This window comes from Urocitellus parryii, chromosome 6, assembly GCF_045843805.1.
Source record: "Urocitellus parryii isolate mUroPar1 chromosome 6, mUroPar1.hap1, whole genome shotgun sequence".
Lineage (NCBI taxonomy): Eukaryota > Metazoa > Chordata > Mammalia > Rodentia > Sciuridae > Urocitellus > Urocitellus parryii.
The window spans coordinates 120,024,411-120,049,529 of NC_135536.1; the positions used below are offsets into that span (position 1 = coordinate 120,024,411).

A 25,119-nucleotide genomic window follows, 5' to 3' on the forward strand; every position below is an offset into this window, starting at 1 on the left:
GTTGGCCGGTTCATCCTAAAAACTTTGCCCATTTTAGGGCTGGGAGACCGTCTGAGCCTCGGTCCCAAGCACCTCCTAGGCTCCGCCTGGGCAGCCCGGCGCCGGAACTCCCCCGCACCCTCCCAGCCAACTACCTCACCTTTGCCCCACTCGGAGCCCAGCCCCTAACTTTCCTCCGCCTCCATTGGCTGCGCGACAGCCCAATGGGCAGGCGGGAGCCTCAAGCTCGATTTCCTAGCGGAGGGCGTGCGTTCTCGTTCGCGCGTCTCGCGAGTGTTAGGGTGATTGGCGGAGGCGGTGCAGCTTCGCGGGGCTTGAGGTTGCTGAGGCCGAGGTGACAGCTTGGCCCACTAGAGCAGAGACTATGTTTCGGGTGGCGGCTCCAGGGCAGCTCCGGCGGGCGGTGAGTCCGGTCGGGGAGGGCCGAGCTGATGACTGTCCGGCCTCAATCTGCCGTCCCTGTGAGGGTCTTGGCGAAGGTCACCGGCTCCTACAGCTCCGACAGGCCCAGGCCAGGCCCAGGGACTGCCCTTGACTTCTCCGGGGCCTCAGGCTTGGAGCAAAGATCGGGCGTCAGGCTGATCAAATAGTGAGCCTGCATTGCTCTGCTGCTGCTGCTGCTGTTCCTGCTGTTCCCCAGCCGCCCTCCCCTTGCTCACTTCCTCACCTTTCTGGCCCGGACTTGGCTTTCTTGGCCACGTTCTCCACACCTGCAGCTGCCTCCCCGGTGAATCTTGATCCAAGGGAGCAAGATGTCGCTCTGGGGAACGCCCTCTGGAGAAAGTTTAAAACTCGGGTCCGCCCGGAACCCGACATTTCTGGAAGCATACTCACTTGGCGCTTACTGGCTGCTCTGACCCACTCGTGGTCAAGGGCTTGGGGGAGGGCGGGGGGGGGGAATGCCACGCTGCTCTGCTTTCTGCCTAATGGGCCAGCGCTGAGTCGAGGTGATCGTGTGTGCAAAGCCCGTGGATCAGTTTGATGGCTTTGACTAATTTTATTTTTTTTAAAGAAAGCATTTTTTTTTAAGAGAGAGTGAGAGAGGAGAGAGAATTTTTAATATTTATTTTTTAGTTCTCGGCGGACACAACATCTTTGTTGGTATGTGGTGCTGAGGATCGAACCCGGGCCGCACGCATGCCAGGCGAGCGCGCTACCGCTGAGCCACATCTCCAGCCCCTTGAAGAAGCAGGTGTCTTTTAAACCAGGTTGTAGAAATAGCTAGGGAACTGTCAAGGATAGTGGTATGTTTTTGATGTTTTCGGTAGTGACAAATCATGAGTTTGCATCATTTCTTTTTTGTTGTTGTTGTGGATGGACACAATACTTTATTTTTATGTGGCGCGGAGGTTCGAACCCAGGGCCTCACGCATGCTAGGCAAGCGCTCTACCACTGAGCTACAACCCCAGCTGCATCATGTCTTTTTTTGTTGTTGTTGTTGTTGTGTCAGGGACTGACAGGAAGTATATTTTTGCCCTAATGCTGTGGGAGAACAGTAATTGGAGACTGACAAACTACAGGTCAATTTATATTGTGGATTCTGTGGGTTTTCTAATTTACATTTAGGTTAAATGAGAAGCCAGGTTGCTAAACTCGCTAGGACGCTTGTCATCCTACTTACTTGGGAGACTGGGGCAGAAAGACCCCCAAGTTCCATGCCAGCCTAGGCAATTTAAAGAAACCTTGTCTCAAAATATAAAGGGCCTGTGTCTCCTTGGTAGAGCACTTGTCTAACGTGTCCATGGCCTTGGGTTCAATCACCAGTAAAAGAGATTGCTAACTTTGGGTTAAAAAATGTCCTGATGTTGTGCAACTTTCACACACACACACACACTTTTTTTTTTTTTAGTGTATATGTATTTTCCCATGTACCACTGAGATTTTTCCATAGCTGGTGGTCTTTTTGGGGTGTCTATAGACAGTTTTTTTCCTTGTACTTATTCCTTTCATAAAGTCCTGACCTCTTCCAAAAAGTTCAAGCAACTCACATCTTTCACCTCAGAGTCCTGTTTTTCCCTCAGGAGTCTTTTTTTTTTTTTTTAACCCCCTTAAAGATCTAGACAGAAGTAAATGTCATGTTTGGGGAAAATTCCAAGAACCAGAGCCAGAGTTGTAAAATACCTCTCTGTAGGAGTTGGAAGGCAGTTTTGTGGGCAGATTGCGCTTGTGGCATAATTGTGAGGGAATTTAGGACTCAGTAGTTTTGGAGAGCTAATAAAAAGTGGAATGATTAGTTTAAGTAATTCTTAATATCCTACACAGTTGGCCAGTATACATAGACAGTATTTCCAAACCTTTTTTGTGGCTTGCCAAGGACTTTGACCTTGACTTATTTTTAAAATTTGGAGTCAAATAGTAGAATAGTTGCTCTAAACTGATTAAGAATATTTTAGATTAGAATTTCAAGCATATAAAAATGGTGGAAACTCTTCTAATACAGACATCTAGATACACATAACACATTTAGCTTTTTAAATTTTTAAGTAATTTCAAAATTGGAGAAAACTTGCAAGAATAGTAGAAAGAATTCTCAGAATTCCCTTTCTAGGTTCACTAGTGATTAACAGTTTGGCACATTTGCTTTCTCTTGATATATATATATATATATATATATATATATATATACAGGAAATATATTGACAGGAATTATTAATAATTATTAAATAATATAACTTATTATTTTTCCAAAGTACTTGAAATTATAATGCAGATATACCCTTTCCTCCTAAGTGATTCAGAGGGTATATCAAAAGAACAAAGGTTTCAGTTTCATAACCATAGTATAATTGGAAAAATCAGAAAGGTAACAGTGATACAATGTTCTCATCTACATTCATATTTTGCCAACCTTGTTTATATTGTTTAGCAATTTTTGTTTTTATGGTCTAAGGTATGGTCCAGATATCTTGCATGTGGTTTTCTTGTCCCTTTAGTCTTTGTTAGAAAATTTCTCCAGCCTTTCTTTGACTTTGATGACATTGACATTTTTGAAGAGTACAGGTCTTCTATTTTGTAGACTGTTACCCAACTTAGTTTTTTTAAAAAATGTATATTTTTAGTTGTAGATGGACACAGTACCTTTATTTTGTTTATTTATTTTTATGTGGTCCTGAGGATCGAACCCAGTGCTTCACAAGTGTTAGGCAAGTGCTCTACCACTGAGCTACAACCCCAGCCCCCAACTTCATTTTGTTTGGTATTTCCCTCATGATTAGACTCTGGCCATGTACTCTTGGCAGGGATGTCACTAAAGTAACATTCTGTCTCAGTGCATCATATTAAGAGGCACTTGGCGTTAGTTTGTCCCATTACTGGTGATGTTAACTTTAGTCACTTAGGTAGCAAGTTGTTTGCCAAGTTTCTCCACTGTCAAGTAAATAACAGCTTCTCTGTAATTTTACTAGGTGGGGAGATACATTGAAACTATGTAACTCTCATGAATATCACCTACTAGTCTTAGGATTTGTTGATGAATCTTGCTTGAGAAATTATTGCTGTGATGCAAAATGGTGATTTTTCTAATTCCACTGTTTACATTTATTAGTTAGTATTCTATTCTGAGTAACAGTCCCTTCTTGCTTATTTGTATATTTAGGGATTCAGGAATTCTTATTTAGTAAGTTATCATCTCTTTTTACCTGTATTTATTTTGATCCTCAAAGTGGGATTATTACATTGTGAAAATAATATAAGTTCAATTTGATTTATTTTTTAAGCTCTTTTTTTTAGTTATAGATGGACACAATACCTTTATTTTATTCATTTATTTTTTTTATGTGGTGCTGAGGATTGAACCTCTTGCCTCATACATGCTAGGTGAACACTCTACCACCAAGCCACAACCTCAGCCCTGTGATTTTTAAAAAATATTTTTAGTTGTAGATGAATACAATACCTTTATTTTATTTATTTATTTTTATCTGATGCTGAGGATTAAACATAGGGGTTAAATTTCATTCTGCCACATATGGATTTTCAGTTTTCTCAGAACCATTTGTTGAGAGGCTATCTTTTCTCCAAAGTATGTTTATGACACCTTTGTCTAGTATGAGATAACTGTATGTACATGAATTTGTCTCTGTGTCCTCTGTTTTATACCGTTGGTCTTCATATCTCTTTTGGTGCCAATACCATGCTGTTTTTGTTACTGGAACTCTATAGTATAATTGAAGGTCTGGTATTGTGATGCTCCTGCTTCACTTATCTTGCTGAGGATTGCTTTGATTATTCTGGGCCTCTTATTTTTCCAAATGAATTTCATGATTGCTTTTTCTATTTTTATGAGGAACATCATTGGAACTTTAATAGAATTGCATTCAGGGCTGGGGATGTGACTCAAGCTGTAACGCACTCACCTGGCATGCTTGGGGCGCTGGGTTCGATCCTTAGCACCACATAAAGATGTTGTGTCCACCGAAAAACTGAAAAATAAATATTAAAAAATTCTCTCTCTCTCTCTCTCTCTCTCTCTCTCTCTCTCTCTCTCTCTCTTCTCTCTCTCTTCTCTCTCTCTCAAAAAAAGAAAAAGAAAAGAAAGGAAATTGCATTCAATCTGTATAGTGAGCGCTTTTGGTGGTATGGCCATTTTTACAATATTAATTCTGCCTATCCAAGAACATGGGAGATCTTGCCATCTTTTAAGTTCTTCTTGAATTTCTTTCTTTAGTATTCTGTAGCTTTCATTATAAAGGTGTCTCACCTCTTTTGTTAGATTTATTTCCAAGTATTATATTTTTTTGAGGGTATCGTGAATGGGAGAGTTTTCCTAACTTCTCTTTCAGCTGATTCATTATTGGTGTGTAGGAATGCAGTTGATTTATGGGTGTTAATTTTATATCCTGCTACTTTGCTGAATTCTTTTATGAGTTCTAGAAGCTTGGTTTTTTAATACTATAATTTTTCAATAAATTAAAAAAGAAAAATTATTAAACTTTTAGAATGTAAGTTAAATGACTTTTGTTTAGTATCTATATTCTGTTTCCAGTTTTGATTGATTTGTGCTACCAAGCAATGTCCTTCGTCTTGGGGAGGGATCCCCAAAGTCAGTTGTTAACAAAGGTGGTTATTACATCTATAATATAGAGCTGGAGAACACACTAAGGAGAAAATGGAGAGGCAGACAATTGAAATTGCAATTAGTTAACTTCTTTTTTTTGGTAGTACTAGGGATTGAATCCAGGGTCTCTGCCACTGAGCTATATTCCCAGACCTTTTTATTTTTTATGTTGAGGCAGGACCTTGCTAAGTTGTCCAGGTTGGTCTCAAACTTGTGATTCTCCTGCCTCAGCTGCCCAGGTCTCTGGGATTACAGGTGTGCACCACCATGCCCAGCTACAATTAGTCACTAATATTCTTGCAGGGTGACTAATCTAAATTTATATTTTGTTGATTTATTTTTAAGTGGATTTGATGACTAATAAAAAGATGCCAAAAAGTAAAAAATAAATATTCTGTGGAGAGGGAAGCAATACTTGCAGGGTCGTTTGAGTGTCCTTAGGCAGATGGGAAGGAATATCTATCATTATTGAAAAGCTGTGAAACTCGTGAAAAGGAACATGATAGTTTTCAGAGTCTACTGTTTAACATTGATGAATGAGATTTAACTCTAATTCACATGCAAATTTTAATTTCTTTTAAAAGAAGAAAGAGAGCCAATTTTGGTGTGGCTCTAAAAGAAAATTTATTGCATAAGGTGAATTTAGTAAAATTATGCTGCCTGCCAATGTGTCTAAGAGTCTTGTCTGATTTTAAAATGAAGTAAATTGACTATGTTTTTAATATTGTAATCAATGTCATATGATGTTTCTAGTTATGATTAAAGGTGCTATATTTTATTACTAAGGAGGTTAAAGTATTTAGTTTAAGTATAGAAATGCAATATACATTTTATTATTATGAAATGTTAAAATAGGGATAGGTGACTTTAATTATATGATTTATTCTTTTGAGAAGAACTTTGAAAGATTTTATAGCTTATAACTGTTTTTTTTTTTAAATTAAGAAGCAAAAAAACCTTCCTCCACCTCCCCCATCCTAGTCCCTCATCCCACTTAGTTTTCAAAGATCGTTGCTGGGAAGTAAGCTAAAATTATTCTAGCTGCTTAGGTTATGAATGGGTTTGTCAGGGTGAAGTAGGGAATTGGACTCCAGCTGTTTTTTCTTCTTCCAGCATCTGTGGTAGTTAATTGCATGAGCATGCAGTTAAAGTCACAGGAAGAACTCTAAAGAACTGTAGAAGTAAAAACTGTGTCAAGAACTATTGAGGTTAAATAAGAGAAGGGCCAAATGTATTCATTAGACTTGACTTTAGTATGGTTCTTGGTGACTTTGAAGAGGTCAGATTCAGTGTTGTGTTACAACTGAAAGCCAGGGTGCTGTTAGTAAAACAGAAGAAGGGAGGTGAGGCAATAGAATTGGTGTCTATGGGTGTTATTTTTAAGTGGTTTGTCTCTGAAAGGGTGCAGAGAGAATTATGACCTCTTTAAACCCTAACCTCAAGAAGTATGCTATCACGTAAAGGCCCATCAATTTTAAAAAGGTATGCAGCTGGTAAACAGAAGAAAAATTTTCACATTTTGCTATTTGGAACCAAGTCTATTTAGTAGTCTAAATAATTCTCCAAAAGCAAATGGGGTGTCTGTTTTAGTGATTTAACAAGTTTATGTACTGCTGAGGTGCCCTTAAGTGTGTGTAGATGGTTATCAATGATATAGGAATAATTGCTTTTTAGTTTTTGATTATTTAGGAAAACTTTTTATGTAGTCTCTAAGCATTCATTGAATACCAGCTATGGGCCAGGCTCAAAGGTAGGTACTGAGATCACAGTGGAGAACAAGTCACTTGTCCCTGCCCTTGTGCTGCAAATAGATTGAAGACAGATAATAAACATATTGAGTGTGGTCAGTATTGAGTAAGAATGAATATGGCATTTGGGGAGCATAAGATAGGGAGAGAGTCAATTTTGTTAGGAAGCTGGAAAAAGTAAAGCATCTCTGTGAAAGTACTTTGTAGGCCCTGGGAGGAATGGAGGAACCTTTGGATTGGGCAGAGGGAAGGAGGGGGAGGGCTTATGAGGGTAGGAAAGATGGTAGAATGAGATGGACATCATTACCCTAGGTACACATATGATTGCATGAATGGTGTGACTCTACTTCATGTACAACCAGAGAAGTGAAAGATTGTGCTCCATTTGTGTACAATGAATCCAAGAGCTTTCTGCTGTCATGTATAACTGATTAGAACTAATAAAAATAAATTTAAATAAAAGAAAGTACTTTGTAAATTAAGGTCCTTCAAACTGTTTATTGTAAGATAAAGTAATAGTAAGGGTGAAGGATTTTCTTTAGATTAAAAATGTCATTTTGTTTTTTGAATTTTGTCTATCTTAAATCACTTTATCATTGTTTTGGTTCTGTTCATATCATATGTATTTTTTTAAGTTGTAGATGGACACAATATCTTTATTTATTTTTTATGCGGTACTGAGGATTGAGCCCAGTGCCTCACATATGCTAGGCAAGCACTGTACCACTGAACCACAACCCCAGCTCCTCATATGTGTTCTTATTAGATATGTATTTTACTTTTTTAAATACGGTATCATTTCTACTTCTGTTGAAGTAGGAAAAAAAAGAAAGCCCATTAGTTTGGTTATTCAAAATTAAAAACTTATACCCATGTGGATTCTATCTAAAGTAATATGAAACACATTGAAGCAACCCTGGAAATTAGGAAAAAATAGTTCTAGAATAACTAGACATAATATGAAAAGGAAAATATCCGACCTCTCCTGTTTCAATTACCATCTCTGAGGGCGCATCCCAGCTTCAGCAATCCCTTGGGATCAGCTGCAGTCTTTGTTTTGACAGTAGTGCAGTTCAGCTTCTCTCACTGCCCAGTGGTATTCCTTGATCGTTGTAGGTCTCAAGAATTTTCTCTAAGCACTTACCCTGCTACATACAAAAGGAAGATAACTGAAAGGTGGTGACAAACATTTATAAGCATCCACAGTATATAATGAATCAATTTCTTACTTCTGTGTATACGGTTGTACTAACTATAATCATTTTTCAAAAAATTAAGTAATTTTAGTTATTCTCTGTGGTTCAAAGGAGTAGTGTTGAAGTATGGCTGAGTTAGAGTCTTAAAATTGCTTTTTACAGCTCAATTTATAGAGTAAAATTATAAAAATAATGTTCTTAAAACAATAAAGTTTTTTTTTTTTTTTAATTTTTGTACTGGGGATTGAATTCAGGGGCACTTTACCACTAAGCTACACGGAAGAACCTTAAATGCATTCTGCTTAGTGAAAAAAGCTAGTCTCAAAAGAACTTTTTATTTTTTATTTTGAGACAAAGTCTTGCTAAGATGCTGGGGGTCTTGGTAAGTTGCAGAGGTTGACCTCTAAGTTGTGATTATCTTGCCTCAGCCTACTGAGTTTTTGAATTTCAGGCATGTGCCACCATGCTCAGCTATCACCAACGTGTTTTTAAAAGTAGATTATTTCTTAAAGAAGTTTCAGGTTGACAGCAAAATCTGATCAAAGTTCAGAGAATTCTCATATATTCTTGACCCACACACCCACTACCACCCCCACTGTCAATATATAGCATCAGAGTTGTACATTTGTCATAGCTATGAACTTACATTGACATTATTGTTATGCAAAGCCTGTAGTTTACATTAGGGTTCATTCTTTTGTAGTCTTTTGAGACTGGCTTCTTTCACTAAGCAGTATGCATTTAAGGTTCTTCCATGTCTTTTCATGACTTGAATAATATTCTGTAGTATAAATGTACCATAGTTTTTTTTCCCCTATTAAAAACATCTCGGTTCCTTTCTATTTTTGGTAGTTATAAATGAATGTGTGCAGATTTTTGTGTGGACATAAATTTTCAACTCATTTGGGATAAGTCCCAAGGAGTGTAATTGTTAGATTGTACGTCAAGAGTATGTTTAGTTGTATAAGAAAGTACCAAACTATCTTCCAAAGTGGCTATACCATTTTTCATTCCTATAGAAATTTATGAGAGTTGCTTCCGTTCCACATACTTGACAGCATTTGGTGTTCAGTGTTTTGGATTTTTGCCATTTAAAAAAAATTTTTTTTCATTATAGTTGGGTACAATATCTTTATTTTTTTTTAAAGAGAGAGAGAGAGAGAGGGAAAATTTTTTAATATTTATTTTTCAGTTTTCGGTGGACACAACATCTGTATTTTATTTTATGTGGTGCTCAGGCTCATGCCAGGTGAGCACGTTACCGCTTGAGCCACATCCCCAGCCCCAATACCCTTATTTTTTTATTTGTTTTTATTTTTTTATATGGTGCTGAGGATGGAACCCAGTGTCTTGCATGTGCTAGGGGGAGTGCTCTACTGCTGAGCCACAACCCCAGCCCCTATTTCTGCCATTTTAATAGGTGTATAGTAGTCTCATTGTTTTAATCTGCAATTCTGTAATGACATATGATGTTGAGCATCTTTCATATGCTTACCAGCCATCTGTATATCTTTGGTGAGGTGTCTTTTCACTTCCTTTGCCCCTTTTTTTGGCGATTGAAACCAGGGCCTTGTGCATGCAAAACAGTTGCTCTATTATGAGCTACATCTCCAGCCCTACTTTGCCCATTTTAAAATCAAGTTGTTTCTTACTGTTGAGTTTTAAGAGTTCTTTGTATATTTTAGTTAGATAGCAGTCCTCTGTTGAATGTCTTTTGCAAATATCTCCCCTCAATCACTGGCATTCCTTCCCATTATTTTAGTGAAGAAAATTTTAGAAAGATGTTCTGTTCATTAATTAGACATCTGCTCTGTACTGGATACTTAAGTAGAGGCTTGTGTTAATATTAGAAAAATCAAACATGACCCTATAGTCAATATTAGATGGGGAAGATAAGTTCATCAAATGAGTATAGTGCAATTGTGTAAGTGCTATAATGAAGGCACTCCTACAGATAACTAGTTGTAGGAGATCCAAAAAAAGCTTTATATGTAGCTAACGTTTAATAAGCATTTAATATTTCCTGGCATTATTCTAAAATCTTTACATTTACTAATTTAATCCTCACAACAATTATGTGAGATCATCATATTCCCATTTTATAGGAAACTGAGGTAAAGAGAAGCGATGGTAGAGATGAGATTGAGACCTGGGCAGGATAACAGAGTCTGTGCTCTTTACCACTGCAGTCATATGAAGGCTTTTAGGAGGAATTGTACTTTAAGCAGAAAACTTAAGAATAACTAATTAAAGGCTAATCAGGTAACAAGGTAAGAGGCCCTCTAGGCAGAGGGAATAATATGTTGGAAGACTTGAAGTCAGAGAGAGCAGGGTTGAGTTTAGGTAGCTGAAAATAAGGTGTAAACGAGTGAAGTATGTATGGTTAGGGAGGTAGATCAGGCCACAAAATCAATGCCTGGTAAATCAACCTGAGGAGTCTAGTTTACCATATGCTCAGGGGACAGGAAACAACTGAAGTATTTTCAGCAGGGGAATAACATATTATATTTGTATTACGAATAGAGAAATGGATTGGAGGGGGGCAAAATTGGGTTTGGAAACTTTCAGAATAATAGAGGAATAATGGCATATTGGTATTGATGATGGAAAGGACTAATGAATATGGAAGATGCTCCATTTAGCAGGAAGAATTATTATGATTTCAGAGGCTGATCATATGTGGGGGTTGAGATCATGGTTTGGACAGCTTGGTAGAGAGTGGTGCATCCCTTGAAGAAGTTGGAAGAGAGGAATTATGGGGAGGGGCTGGAGGAACATGGGGGAAAGATGAGGTAAGGTTGGGATTTGCTGAGTTGGAAAATGTTTTGATGAGACGGGCAGAGTGAGCACTTAGATGTGCAGATGTAACCAATTATAGGTCTGTAGCACTTAGGAAAGAGATTTGAACTGGAGATATACACAGATGTGCAAAATATGGAAGTCATTCTCATATAGGTGGTAAATTAAGCCATGGATTGCAGAAGGAAATAGTCAATAATTTAAAACATTAGTGAGAACAAGTAAGGTAAAGCTTGAAAAGTGTTGGTACTTTTAGTGAGGGGCGGGAACCAGATGCAAGTAATTGAGGCATGATGAAACATGAGGGATTAGAGAAGGTAGTGGCTAGAGTGGAATGTGGGGCAGTGGCTTTAATACAGGAGTTCTTTAAAATTGGGAGAGCCTCAAACATGTTTTAAAGTTGATGAGAAGGAAGGAGAGGTAAGGGCAAGATTGGAAACACTACAATGCTGAGTGGGAATTGCAGAAAGACATCTGAGTAGATTTGTAAGAATGGTATCTAGAGCCCAGGTGAAGGGATTAAGACCCAGGAGGAAGGGAGGACCCTCCTGTTTCCATTGTAATAGGGCAGGGTCAGGAATCACTGTGTTCTGTCAGGAGGAGAAGCAGGTTCTGCTGTGGCTTTAGGTTCATTGAGAAGGAGGAGGTGAGGCCCTCTTAAAGTAGGTGCATTATGGTTGGCAGCTCGAAAAACATCAGGATATTTGAAATAGTTGACATGGAGGGTGAGAATGCTGACAAAGAAGGCATAGTGATATTGCTAAGGCAAGTTTTGTGGATTCCAGTAAGGCCAGTGACCAAAAATTTATGGATGTCACTGACCTGCTTTAATATATTTTAATTTAATAAGCACTGTTTTGAAGAGATTGGGATTCCTTTTCTGGGCAGTCACATTGTTAAGTATTTCAGTAGTTATCTCTGAAGTTTAAGAATTTGGCTGTCTTTCCTCCTGTAACCATTGTTTGTTTGTTTTGGTACTAGGAATTGAACCAGGGTGTTTTACCACTGAGCCACATCCCCAGCCCTTTTTATTTCTTATTTTGAGACAGGGTCTCACTAAGTTACCTACAGCCTTGCTAAATTGCTGAGGCTGGCTTTGAATTTGCAACCCTCCTGTGTCAGTCTACCATGTCACTAGGATTACAGGCATGTGCCACTGCCCCTGGCCTCCCATAACTAAGAGGGTCCTAAAGTATAGAGAGGCAGTGGGTCATAAAATAATAAAATGAAAAATAATTTTGCTTTACAGCTTTTTCAGTAATGAATTGTACTTGTTGACTCTTTATTCTGTACTACTCTCGTACTTAAAATAGGATTTTGGAGTGACAGAAGATTATTAGATAGAAATATTACCTGATATTTTCCTTTCTTCTTTTTATTGTTATTTTTATTTTATTTTTTCTTTTTGGTAGTAGAAATTGAACCCAGGGGCACTTTACCACTGAGCTACATTCACAGCCCTTTTTATTTTGAGACAGGGTCTTGCTAAATTGTGAGGCTGGCCTCGAACTTGTGATCATCCTGCCTCAGCCTCCAGAGTTGCTGGGATTACAGGCTTATGCCACCGTGCCTGGCCAGTGCTATTTTTTGTTGTTGTTGTTAGAGCAGGAATAGGGGTGGGGTTGTGACTCAGCAGTAGAGTGCTCACCTTGCATGTGTGAGACCCTGGGTTCGATCCTCAGCACCACATAAATAAAAAGCAAATAAACAAAATAAAGATATTGTGTCCGTGTATAACTAAAAAATATTTTTTAAAAAAGCAGGAACATATTTGCCAAGTGAAATCTTATAGGTCTCATATTTAAAACAGCTATAAATGGTGGTACTTTGATGTGAGCTAATAATTAAGAACCCAAACACTGGAGTCAAACTACCTGGAGTTAGAATATGCTTCCTAGATATGTAACCACACAAAAGTTCAGTTTCCTCCTCTGTAAAGTCAGGGTATAGTACTTGCATCATAAAGTTTTTATGTGTTTTAAATAAGATACTACCTGTAAAGTAAAACTACTTTGTACAGTGCTCTATAATTGTTAATTTAATACATCTGGTTAAAACAAAGCTGAGGGGTGTGTTCTAGCAGCCCTGATTGTCTGATCCCAACTTAACCTGTGTGGTGGTTCCTGAGGTGCCTTCCAGGAACTCTTCTATGAAGGGTAGTTTGAAAACTTATGATCTAGTTCATCCTCCACCATTTCATATGAGGAAATTAGGCTTCAGATTGAGTACTAACATTTTAAAGATCATTAGGCTCCATACAACAGCTAACTGCTGAATTTAGCCACATAATTAAGATCTGAGGACAGAAAGGAAAAACACTGACTTAGAAGGAAGCTTAATATTTTTTAAATTGTAAAGAAGTCAACTGAGGGGTTTATTCTGAGACCTATGGAGAGCTCAGCTGAAGTTCTGGATTTCAGATTTTTGTTCTGGATTTGAGATACTGCTTCCCCTACATTTAAAAATCTCAGGACTCATGAAGAGAATGAGTTATAAGCCAGCATCATCAAATTAATGAGACCCTAAGAAACTCAAAGGGACCCTGTCTCTAAATAAAAATATAAAAAAAGGGGTGGGCATGGGAATCAGTTGATGAATGCCTTTGGGTTGAATTTCTGGTACCAAAAAGAAAACAACACAGACACACACATTCTCTCTCTCTCTCTCTCTCTCTCTCTCTCTCTCTCTCCCTCTCTCTCCCTCCCTCCCTCTTTCTCTCTCTCTCTCTCTCTCTCTCACACACACACACACACACACACACAAAATAAATAAATAAAAATAAAAATAAAAAAGTCTACTGATTATATAGCATGCCCTTTTGATGTATGTAGGTTTTTTAGTAAAAATCTGATCTGCTAGATGAACTGAGGGTTGGCTTTTTGTTTTGTTTTGTTGCTGGGGATTGAACCCAGGGATGCTTTACCACCAAGCTACATCCCCATTCCTTTTTTATTTTTTGTTTGAGACAGGGTCTTGCTAAGTTGCTGAAGCTGGCCTCAAACTTGTGATCCTCCTGACTCACCCTCTTGAATCATTGAGATTATAGGCATATGCCACTGTGCCTGATGTGAAAGGGTTCTCAACTATATTATTTTGTTGTTTACTTAGAAATTGAATTTTGAACAATCTTTTAAAAAGCATATGCAACTCTCACTGGAAGTTTAAAAAAGTCTCACACTTCCTTATGAGAACTAACCAACTTATTTTATTATAGAACTATAATTTTCAGCAAATATGGGCCTTCTGCCACCAAATCTTGGATTTATTCTTCAAATGGTGATGGAAATCTCATAATTTTTATGGTAAATGATGTGTGATGCATAATAAAAAATATGATGTCTGATATATATTGGTAATAGTTACTAGCAATTCTTATGAAATAATCAAATCATAAATTATGTTATTGGTTCTTAATTAGAAAGACTTTTATATTGTGCTCTTCTGATTAAAAGAGAAAAAAATATAATTAATTCTTCAGATGTAAATTTTAAAAGTAACATTGTATTAGATGTTGAGCCTAGAAAAATGAACAGGTATGGTATTTGCTTTCCAAGAACTTCTTTCCATTCTAGAAATTGTGAATTCTTATGAATTGGCAAACACCCCCTAATCCCTGCACTGGGTCACTTTACCATTGAGCTCCACTGTTGACATTTTTAATTAATTAATTAACTAATTTTAATTTTTTAGTTGTAGTTGGACACAATACCTTTATTTTACTTACTATTTTTATATGGTGCTGAGGATTGAACCTAAAGTCTTGCACATGCTCAGCAAGCACTCTACCGCTGAGCCATAACCCCAGCCCAGTTTTTAATTTATTTTTGAGGTAGGGTGTCACTAAGTTGCCCAGGCTGGCCTCAAACTTATGATCCTCTTGCCTCAGCCTCCTGTGTGCTGGGATTACAGGCCTGGCTAATACAAGAGTATTGACAAACCATTTGTATCAGTCTTTATAAAAAGCCTTGAAAGCTTGCCTATTCTTCTTAATCAGCTATTTCTGGGAATTTGTCTTAAGAAAGGAATTGTGGGGGGGCAAGGTACTAGGAATTGAACCCAGGGGCACTTTACTACTGAGCCACCGCCCCAGTCCTTTTTATTTTTTATTTTGAGACAGGGCCTTGCTAAGTTGCTGAGGCTGACCTGGAACTTGTGATCCTCCTGCCTCAGCCTCTTGAGTTGCTGGGATTACAGGTGTGTCCCACTGCACCCAGCAAGAAAGGAATCTTGAGATGTGCATAAAGATTTCTAATTTATTTAAAAAAATATTTATTTTTTAGTTTTAGGTGGACACAACATCTTTATTTTATTTTTATGTGGTGAGGATCAAACTCAGTACCCCGCGAATGCCAGGCAAGCTCACTACCACTTGAGACACGTCCCCAGCCCCGTAGATTTCTAATTTTTAATTTGAGCTGCCTCTTTTCTTACTAGAAATTTTTTATTTGTAAAAAATGAAAAACGTTCTATAAACAGGAACTTGATTTGGCAGTAAGCAATTCTCATTTTCTGTCCTTTTCTTGCTACCTTTGAGTAAACAATAAGGTGAGAAAAAGATAAGAAAAGACATCTACTGGTACCACAATGTAGTGACTGCATCCTGCTATGATGTCTTCTTTCTTCTTCCATCCTCAGGGTAGTGTGACCCCTGAAGCATTTCTACCTCTTGTTGCATGTCCTAGGGTCTCAGGCCCTAAGCCGTGATCTTGGTTCTTTGGGGGTAAAGCAAGTGTAGAAAGCTGGGGATGAGGTGGTAGGGATAAGTAGTTTAGGGAAATTAGGTATCCATCTTGCTGCAGGTTGGACAGAATCTGGCTTAGGAAATAAAAGTTTCCAGAATAAGTAAACTGGCCAAGTTCCAGTCAGAGGAAGGGCCATTCTACATCAGAAGGAAATTTCATCTGTTGAGGTTGAGTACAAACATTTAATTAAGAGGATTGTCTTCTCTGCATTACTTATAATAATAAAATATTGTGAATAATCCAGATCTTACACTGGTAAGCCTATGTACTATGATAACAAAAAAGGTGAAGAATATGATAACATAGCAATTGATATTTATAATATAATAAATGAAAAAAGCATAATTTTATGAAAACTGCATATTAGTTGTGTAACCAGTATTATCCATTGTCTTATTTCTGGCTTGCCTTCAGACCCTCCTTGTAAGTTTCTAGCTTTGAGTAAATTTCATACTATGCTTTCTTTTTTTAAAAAATTTTTTAGTTGGAGATGGACACAATACCTTTATTTAGTATTTTTTATGTGGTGCTGGGGATTGAACCCATTGTCTCACCCACATGCTAGGCAAGCCCTCCACCACTGAGCCACAACCCCAGCCCTTACTATGCTTTCTTTATTCCAACTCCAGAGCTGAAAATTTTTGCTGAATTAAACCACACAACCATGCCATTTGATTCTCAGTTCCATTTTCTCATTTCATAATGCCATTTTCCACAAGGGTAGTTCTAAAGCTTGTAGTGCTGACCTTCCTCATCTTTTCACATGACAGAAACACCTAAACTTCTTTCCTTTCCTTCCCTTGACTGTATTTCATGATCAGCATACTTCATTTTGTTTCTCTTCATTATTTGAAAAATTCTTCTATTGTATAATGTACATGCATAAGTCTTATTTCTTGTGAAATCTTTGAGCATGGGGGTTACTATCTACAAGTATTTCTTTTTAATTCAGAGGCATATTTGAGCAGTTAAAATTCCAGTAAAATTGCTGTTTATTGTCATTTTTTTTCTTTTCTTTCTTTCTTTTTTTTGGGTATCGGGGATTGAACTCAGAGGCACATAACCACTGAACCACACTCAATCCTTTTTTGTATTTTTAATTTAGAGACAGGGTCTCACTGAGTTGCTTAGTGCCTCACTAAGTTGCTGAGGCTGGCTTTGAATTCACGATCCTCCTACCTTAGTTTCCTGAGCTGCTGGGATTATAGTGTGCACCACCATGCCTGGCTATTGTCATATTTTAAAAATAGATTTCCTTTATAATTTTAGTATTGAATGTTTTTTGCTAAAAGCAATAAGAATCAACTTTAGTGCAAAATGTGGTAGCACATACCTACAACCCCAGCAATTTGGGAGTCTGAGGCAGGAAGATCACAAGTTCAAAACAATTTTCAACAACTTAAAGAGGCCCTAAGCAACTTAGTGAGACCCTGTCTCTAAATAATAAATAAACAAATAAACAAACAAATAAGTAAATAAATAGATAGGGCTGGAGATGTAGCTCAGTGGCTAAGTGCCCCTGGGTTCAATCCTTGGTACAAAAAAAAAAAAAAAAAAAAAGAATCAACTTTAGTAGTTGTTTTCAAACCCTTTATTTCTGAACTTATTATACTCTTTAGTATAGTGCTCCTTAGTGTGTAATTGGTGGTAGAATTTGACCAGTTCCTACTCTGATGATTAACATTTTCCATCTAAGGATTCTAAATTTAGGTATATATAACAGTTACACATTGAACATAGGCTAGTGGCAAAATTGTTTGAAATAATTTTTAAACATTTTCTAGCAATAGAAAACTCATCCGGGGGGCTGGAGTTGTAGCTTAGTGCTGGAGTGCTTGACTTGCATGTGTGGTTTGATCCTCAGACCATACAATCAATCAATCAATAAAAAATATTGTGTTCATCTACAACTAAAAATAAAAAAGAACTTATCTGCATTTCAGTTTTTATTAGGTGAGAATATTATTACAATGATAGACACAACCCAATTTTTACTATTGATATAAATGTATTTCAGAAATACATTTACAGAGTATTAAGTACAGAATAGTTTTATTTAAAGCACAGAAACTTAACAATTAGAGTAAAAAAAAAACCCTATGAATAACTTTTTTCTTTTCCCCCCTTTTTAGGCTTCATTGCTCCGATTTCAGAGTACCCTGGTAATAGCTGAGCATGCAGATGACTCGCTAGCACCTATTACCTTAAATACCATCACTGCAGCCAAACATCTTGGAGGTGAAGTGTCTTGCTTAGTAGCTGGAACCAAATGTGACAAGGTGAGAAATTTTTAAGGTCAGCCATAGCAAATATAATCTCCATCAAGAGACAGGAAAAGATGGCAACAGAGAATTATGCTGAGGACTATAACCCAAACTGGGCTCTAATCCCCATTAAATGGCCAGTGTCACAACCATTACTGTGTGTGAAAAAGGAACTAAAAGGTTTGCTCACTAAGCATTTTATCTTTTGGAATGAGGTAGAATACTTGATTTAGTTCCACTGGCATCATCATATGCCATCAGGTACCAAGTAGAATGATAATATTTGAGTCCCCTTAAAGGTTAATAGCCAATCCCTTTTTGTGTTGATGAATATACTTACTAATTGCTTCTAATTCCTGAAAGTGGTAAATCTCGACAAAGTATCATGGGTGTTAATTTTTAATTGGTAGGAGAATTCAAATGTATTATTCTTACCAAATTATAGCTGGTACTAAAAAATGTTCTTGTCATTGTTATAAATAAGATAATGAAAACTTTGAAAACCAACCCTCAGGAAAGATGCTGTAATGTGGGTTGCAGGGTCTGTGCACTGAGCTGCTGTGAAAATGAGTACTTCAGTATGCTCATGCCATTTGAGTCCTCTCATATTCTAAAGGAGTAGCCAAGTAGATGATTGAGAGTTTGAACCTCTTAGAAGAGTAAATCTGGACAGGGTATGTTTTTTCTTAGGCGATTTTATTTTATTTTTTTTACTAAACTATCAATGCAGGGCATGTGATAATTCAGGTTCTGAATGCTAGTGTAATTCCTTATATGAAATTGGTATTTTCAAAGAACATATCCTAGCAGGTTTAGGGTTAATGTGGACTCATTACCTAATAACTATTAACATTTATTGAATCTTATATAGTTGATATTAACCACAACATCTGACAATATGGCTGAACTATCTTTTTTGTTTACTCAATTTTCATATACATACAAATTTTGGATTTGTCTTGCTATAATTTTAAATATTATTCTAATATTGTCTTAACAATATTTGAAATGATATCTACTTAGTTACAGTGTTATGTCATGTTCTAATCTTAAAGAAAACAACAAATGCCTATGAATAATGTAGGCAAATTTCAACTTTGTATTGTTTTTTTTTTTTTTGCTATTTATCATAAATAGAAAATGATTCTTTTGTGAGGTGCCAGAAGATAAAAGATAGGTCAGATGTGTAATCCCAATGACTTGGAAGGCTGAGGTAGGAGGATCTCAAGTTTGAGATCCTCAGCAACTTAGCAAGACCCTGTTTCAAAATAAAAATAAAAAGGACTGGGGATGCAGTTCAGTGATAGAGAGCCCCTGGGTTCAATTCCCAGTACCTGCCCCCACCACCCAAAGAAAGAAAGATTTGAGCCAGGCATGGTGGTGCAGCAGCTTGGGAGGCCGAGGCAGGAGGTTTGCAAGTTCAAAGCCAGCCTCAGCAATTTAGTAAGGCACTAAGCAACTCAGTGTGACCCTGTCTCTAAATAAAAAATTTTTAAAAAGGGCTGGAGATGTGGCTCAGTGGGAAAACATCCTGGGTGAAAGGAAGGAAGGAAGGAAGGAAGGGAGGAAGGGAGAGAGAAGATTTGATAGGAAAACTCTGTCCCAATTTTATTTCTAGGGAGCTATAGCTACTTTGGAATTAACTTGGTTTTGTAATTAGAAATTCTCTTAAAATTAGAGAAGCTAAATACAGATGCATCCATAATAATGGGCCTCCTGTACAAGATAGTGTACTTTCAGAAGGTGGACTTTTGTGTTGCATTCTTTCTTCATTGAATATTGTTGGACCATTGAGAGTGGGAAGGGGGCACAGCCTTTTTTGCCCACTCATCAGTGGATCCCTGAATCATCTTGGAGGTATATAAACAGATGGTAATATGTCTGGTATGACTCTGATAAACAGAAACTGATCCTGCTGTATTAAAGATACTAAAAGGGAGAATTCTGATTGCCTTCTATATATAGAAAATCTGAGTGCCAAAAAGCTTCCTTAGAAACCTATCTTGATTCCAAAGAGGAAAAATGAAAAATTAAAAAAGAAAATATGACAAATGTTTTATTATAGATAAATATATGTATGTGGGCAGAACTCAGCAGTTGACAGTAGGCTGTATTATAAGATTTTATTTGTTGCTCAGCATTATTAATTTTAATATCCAGTAAGATGCAGTGAATTTTAAAGTAAGATGTTTAAGTCTTGTTTTTCATCTTATTAATTTTAATATCCAGTAAAATGCAGTGAATTTTAAAGTAAGATGTTTAAGACTTGTTTTTCACCTTTAGGAAACCCTAATTCTAAAATGTATTGACTACGTTATTAATATGAGAGAGAGCAATGTTGATTTTGGTTTATCAATTAGTACTTTTGTTTTTCAAGGTAGAATTTTTGTTGAAATTCTTTGTTGATAGAAGTTGGGGCTGGGATTGTGACTCAGTGTTAGAACACTTGCCTAACATGTGTGAGGCACTGGGTTTGATCCTCAGCATCACATAAAAATAAATAAATAAAATAAAGGTATCATGTCCATTTACAACTAAAAATATTTTTTAAAAAAAGTCTATGTAAGGTGAATACTTAGATCAGTTGGCAGAAGATTTTCTTTGTTTAAGGATTAAAAAAAATAAAACAACAACATTTGTTTTATTCCTAAGTGTCCCTTTTCATAGGAATGATTTTTGTAGTTAACTGTTAAAATTTTATGCTGTTGATGGTGCCTATATTTGGATATTTCTGATAGATGGATGATTAGAAACTTATCTTTTAATCACAGGTGGCACAAGATCTCTGTAAAGTAGCAGGTGTAGCAAAAGTTCTGGTGGCTCAGCATGATGCTTACAAAGGCCTCCTTCCAGGTGAGGTTTTGCATTGGAAAAGTGTGAGTTATGCTTGATTATATGAATGTGAAAATATTATGAGATGCTTTTTTATCAAATGTGTTTAATTCTCAGAGGAACTAACACCATTGATTTTGGCAACTCAGAAGCAATTCAATTACACACACATCTGTGCTGGAGCATCTGCCTTTGGAAAGGTGAGAAGACTGGGAATGTGGAGTCTCATGTCACCTACTTGAAAGAGTTAGATTTCATTGTGTTAAAAATGTATAACAGGGGCTGGGGTTTTGGCTTAGTGGTATAGTGCTTGCCTAGCATGTGTGAGGCACTGGGTTCTATTCTCAGCACTGCATATAAATAAATAATTTAAAGGTCCATTGACAACTAAAAAATATTTTAAAAAAATGTACAACAGACTTTGTTTAGACAGGTGATCCAGATTTATCCACATTAATGGGGTACTTTTGCTACACTTTATTCTTTCAAAATTTTTGTCAAATTTTCTGTTAAAATGCCATTTACATATTTTCAAATTTTGTCACAGAGGTCTCTTTTGTTCTCTCAAGATTTTGTCATATGAGAATGCTACTCTACGATTTTAAATTTTGCCTTGGAGAAAACTCTATTAAGGCCATTGTTAAATTATTTTTGTTTTAAAATAGTTGAAAAACAGTTCATTTCTGTGTGTGTGTGTGTGTGTGTGTGTGTGTGTGTGTGTGAATGTGTGTGTTGTTTCTATTAGTGACCCATCTTTTTTTCAACATATATTTTGGTACCAGGGATTGAACTCGGGAGTGCTCAGCCACGGAACTACAGTCTCAGCCCTTTTTATTTTTTATTTTGAGACAGGGTCTCACTAAGTTGCTTAGTCTTGCTAATTGGCTGAGATTGTCTTCGAATTTGTAATCCTCCTTTCTCAGCCTCCAGAGTTGCTGGGATTAAAGGAATGTGCCACCATGCCAAGTTCCTTATTTAGTTTTGGTGCATTTTAGTTGTACATAATGGTGGGATTTGTTGTTATATATGCACACATGCACACAATATTTCCCCTTTCCTTTCCCTTCTCCCTCCCCCTGGTCCCTTTCCTCTACTTTATTGATCTTCCTTCGCTTTTCATAAGACACCCCCACTTCTTTTCTTTTTTCCTCTCTAGCATCTACATATGAGAGAAAATAAGACACTTGACTCCTGAATTTTGCTTATTTTGCTGAACATAATGCTTTTAAGTTGTTTCCATTTTCCTACAAATGACATACTTTTATTTTTCTTTAAAGTTGAATAAAACTCCATGTGTATATGTATATATCAAATTTTCTTTATCCATTCATCTGTTAATGGGCACTAGGCAGATTCCTGTTAGTAACCTATCTTAAAAAGTGGTTTACTTGTGTGACTGATGGATATTTAGAGCAGGGTATGGTGATGTGTGTCTGTAATCCCATCTACTTGGGAGGCTTAAGCAGAAAGATTAAACTTTCAGGCCAGTCTGGGCAATGTAGCAAGACTTCATCTTTATGAGGGGGAAAAACAAAACAAAACAAAACAAAAAAAACAGGAGGAGGAGGAAGGGAGGGAGGAGCAGAAGAACAAGAATTTGTTCATGGATTTTTGTTGTTCTCTCTGGCCACGTATCATCTTAGCTCCCTTTTCTTTTATTCTATCTTCATTAAACTATAGTTTATAATCTTAAAAAAATAGTAAGTTATACACAAATACATTCATAGAAAGGGTGCACATAGGATAGCAGTATGGAAAGGAAGGTATGAAGTCCCACCTTCCTTTTTTTTTTTGATAGCAGGATTGAACCATCCAGGGGTACTTTACCATGAGCTATATCCCCAATCTTTTTTTGTTTTGAGACAGAGTCTCTCTAAATTGCTTAGGGCCTTGTTAAATTGTTGAGGCTGGCCTCAAACTTGTGATGTTCATGCCTTAGCCTCCTGAGTAATTGGGATTACAGTTGTGTGCTGCAGCACCAAGCTTGAGAGTCCCATCTTCTTATTCCCAATTCATCCTTCCCTCTTTAGAAGTATAACTGTTAGCAATTATGCATTATGCATTGTTTTAGGTCTCTTTCTATAGATTTAAAAATTGTACATGTTCAGGTATAGTTCTGTTTCTAAAATGGATAATAAAGCACCAAGTATTTTGTGATTAGTAGTTTTAACTTAAGAGTATGTCTTGAAAATATAAGCTCATAATGTGTATGGGTTTTTTTTTAAGTGGCTGTATCAATATTCCATATTTAACCAAGAATACTTAGATTTTTGGGGGTCCTTTGCATTTACAGACTTTGCTGCAAGGAAACATCTCTGTGCAATCATCTTTGAATACATGCACTGGTATTTATTTAGAATAGAGTTCTAGAAGTGAAATAGGTGGGTTAAGAACTCTGTATTTTAGTGTGTGTGTGTGTGTGTGTGTGTATACACATACATACACATACACATATATACATATGTATGTGTGTGTGTGTGTGTGTGTATATATATATATACACACACACACTTAACTATATATATATATAGTTAAGTTGCCAAAACTTGCTATTACACATTTTAACACTTCCCCTGCCCCTACCTGATGGGTGAAAAGATCTCTGTGGACCATTCTATCTCTGAGAGTATTGTTTCTATGTTGGATGATTTAAATAACTTTATAAATCTTGAGTTTCTGTGATGACAGTTTACCTACAAAATAGACCAAGCAAGGGTGTTTTTTTGTGTCTTGGTAGCTAGTTTTTAATCCTCTGGCTTTGACTAGTGTGTTGTGACAGGTGGGAGTTTTGAGAATAAGGATCACATAATAGAAGCTGATACCACAGACTGTGAATGGGCTTGGAAGGAGAAAAGAGTCCATTAGAAGAAGCTAAATAGATCGGTTATGTTCCTTTACCAACTGTTAGTTTTCTATTGCTGTGACAAAATACTTGAGAAAATCAACTTAAAAGGAAGAATGATTTTTTTGGCTTATGGTTTCAGAGATTTCAGTCTCTGATTGTTGACCCAGTCCCTTTGGGCCTGTCATAGTGCTGAACATTTTGGTGGGGAGCACACTGTGGGACAGAACTGCCAGCTAGGATTTAAAAAGATAAAGAAGGACAGGTAGGGGTTCCAATATGTTTTTCAAGGGCACAACCCCAACAATTTTCCTCTTAAAGGTTCTCCCACCTCACAATACTGCCACAGGCTGATGACTAAGCCTTCAGCAGATGTCTTTGTGGGACATTTAAGATCAAAATTATAACACCAACTATGGCTTTAAGGTGATACACTTTTATATTGGTATGCTGGAATTTTTAGGATCTCATTTTTTTGTTTAAGGAAAGAACACTTTTTTCTTCTCAGGAGCCATGTGGTCAAACCTACACTATCAAAAGTCAGTGTACTTTTAAAAAAGAGATAGTTTTATCCATATTCCATCCACTCTCAGGTATTTAGATAGAAGACAGACCCAGAAAAACATGATTTTAAGCACCAGGATGATTTTTTTTTAAACAAAGAACATTTAAAGTACAAAAGATATTGCATTTCAAGCAATTAAGAAAGTTCTAAAACTTTAAAAGATGTATAGTCTAGCTAGGCACAGTGGTGCATTCCTGTCATCCTAGCTGCTCAGGAGGCTGAGGCAGGAGGATCATGAGTTCAAAGCCAGCCCTAGCAACTTAGTGAGGCATGCATGAGGCATTGGGTTTGATCCTCAGCACCACATAAAAATAAAATAAAAATATTGTGTCCACCTATAACTAAAAAATAAATATTAAAAAATGAAAAAAATAAAGTAGATGTCTTCTAAAACCTTTCATTTAACCAAATTAGAACTACATTTAATGGCACTTTAATTGTTTTCCCAAACTCTTTTTTTTTCTGTGAGATCTTAATTTTTTTCTCATTGAGGTTTTACAAATTAAGATACTTCTCAGTAGCTTTTTTTTTTTTTTTTACAGTTGTAAGAAAGTTACTGTGTAATATAGGTAATGATAAAATGGAAATTAGAAAACCTCTCATATTGGAAAAATAGCAGGAGGGAAATTAACTCATTCTGTCAATCCTTGTTATCATCAGTTTATAGAGAACCACTTGTTAGATATGGGAGAGGAACATGAGAAATAGAAGGCACAGCCCCATAAATCTATTTAAGGATAATATAAACCATATATTAAAATTATTCTAAAATAAAATTCATGTTAGGGCCATTTAATATAGTGTAATTTTACATGCATGTGAAAGGAGGCAGAGTAAAGTAGTAATTACAGGACAGTACTGGGAGATTTGTTAGAGAACAGAGAGGAACTTGAATGATGATATTGAGATTGTGCCCACTCGGTGCAGTATTGTACCAAGTTCAGGAGTAAGAACTAAGGTATTTGGGGGAAATCAGTGTATGGTTCAGCTTTTCTATTTGTATAATCAAATCATAGCATCTCACTTAAAAAAATTACATACACAAAAGAACCTTGAATCCAGAAAGTACTGGAT

General features: G+C 36.8%; 1 protein-coding gene across 1 annotated transcript in view; it reads left to right on the forward strand.

Annotated features, from left to right (window-relative positions):
* Nucleotides 1-263: 263 nt before the first annotated feature.
* Etfa (electron transfer flavoprotein subunit alpha) overlaps nucleotides 264-25,119 on the forward strand; it is a 73,846-nt gene continuing 48,990 nt past the window's right edge. The window contains exons 1-4 of the mRNA XM_026400546.2: nucleotides 264-403; nucleotides 17,675-17,821; nucleotides 20,578-20,659; nucleotides 20,756-20,838. Coding sequence (XP_026256331.1) covers nucleotides 365-403; nucleotides 17,675-17,821; nucleotides 20,578-20,659; nucleotides 20,756-20,838 — 351 coding nt within the window. The 5' untranslated portion in view covers nucleotides 264-364. The remainder of the gene's footprint in view (nucleotides 404-17,674; nucleotides 17,822-20,577; nucleotides 20,660-20,755; nucleotides 20,839-25,119) is intronic.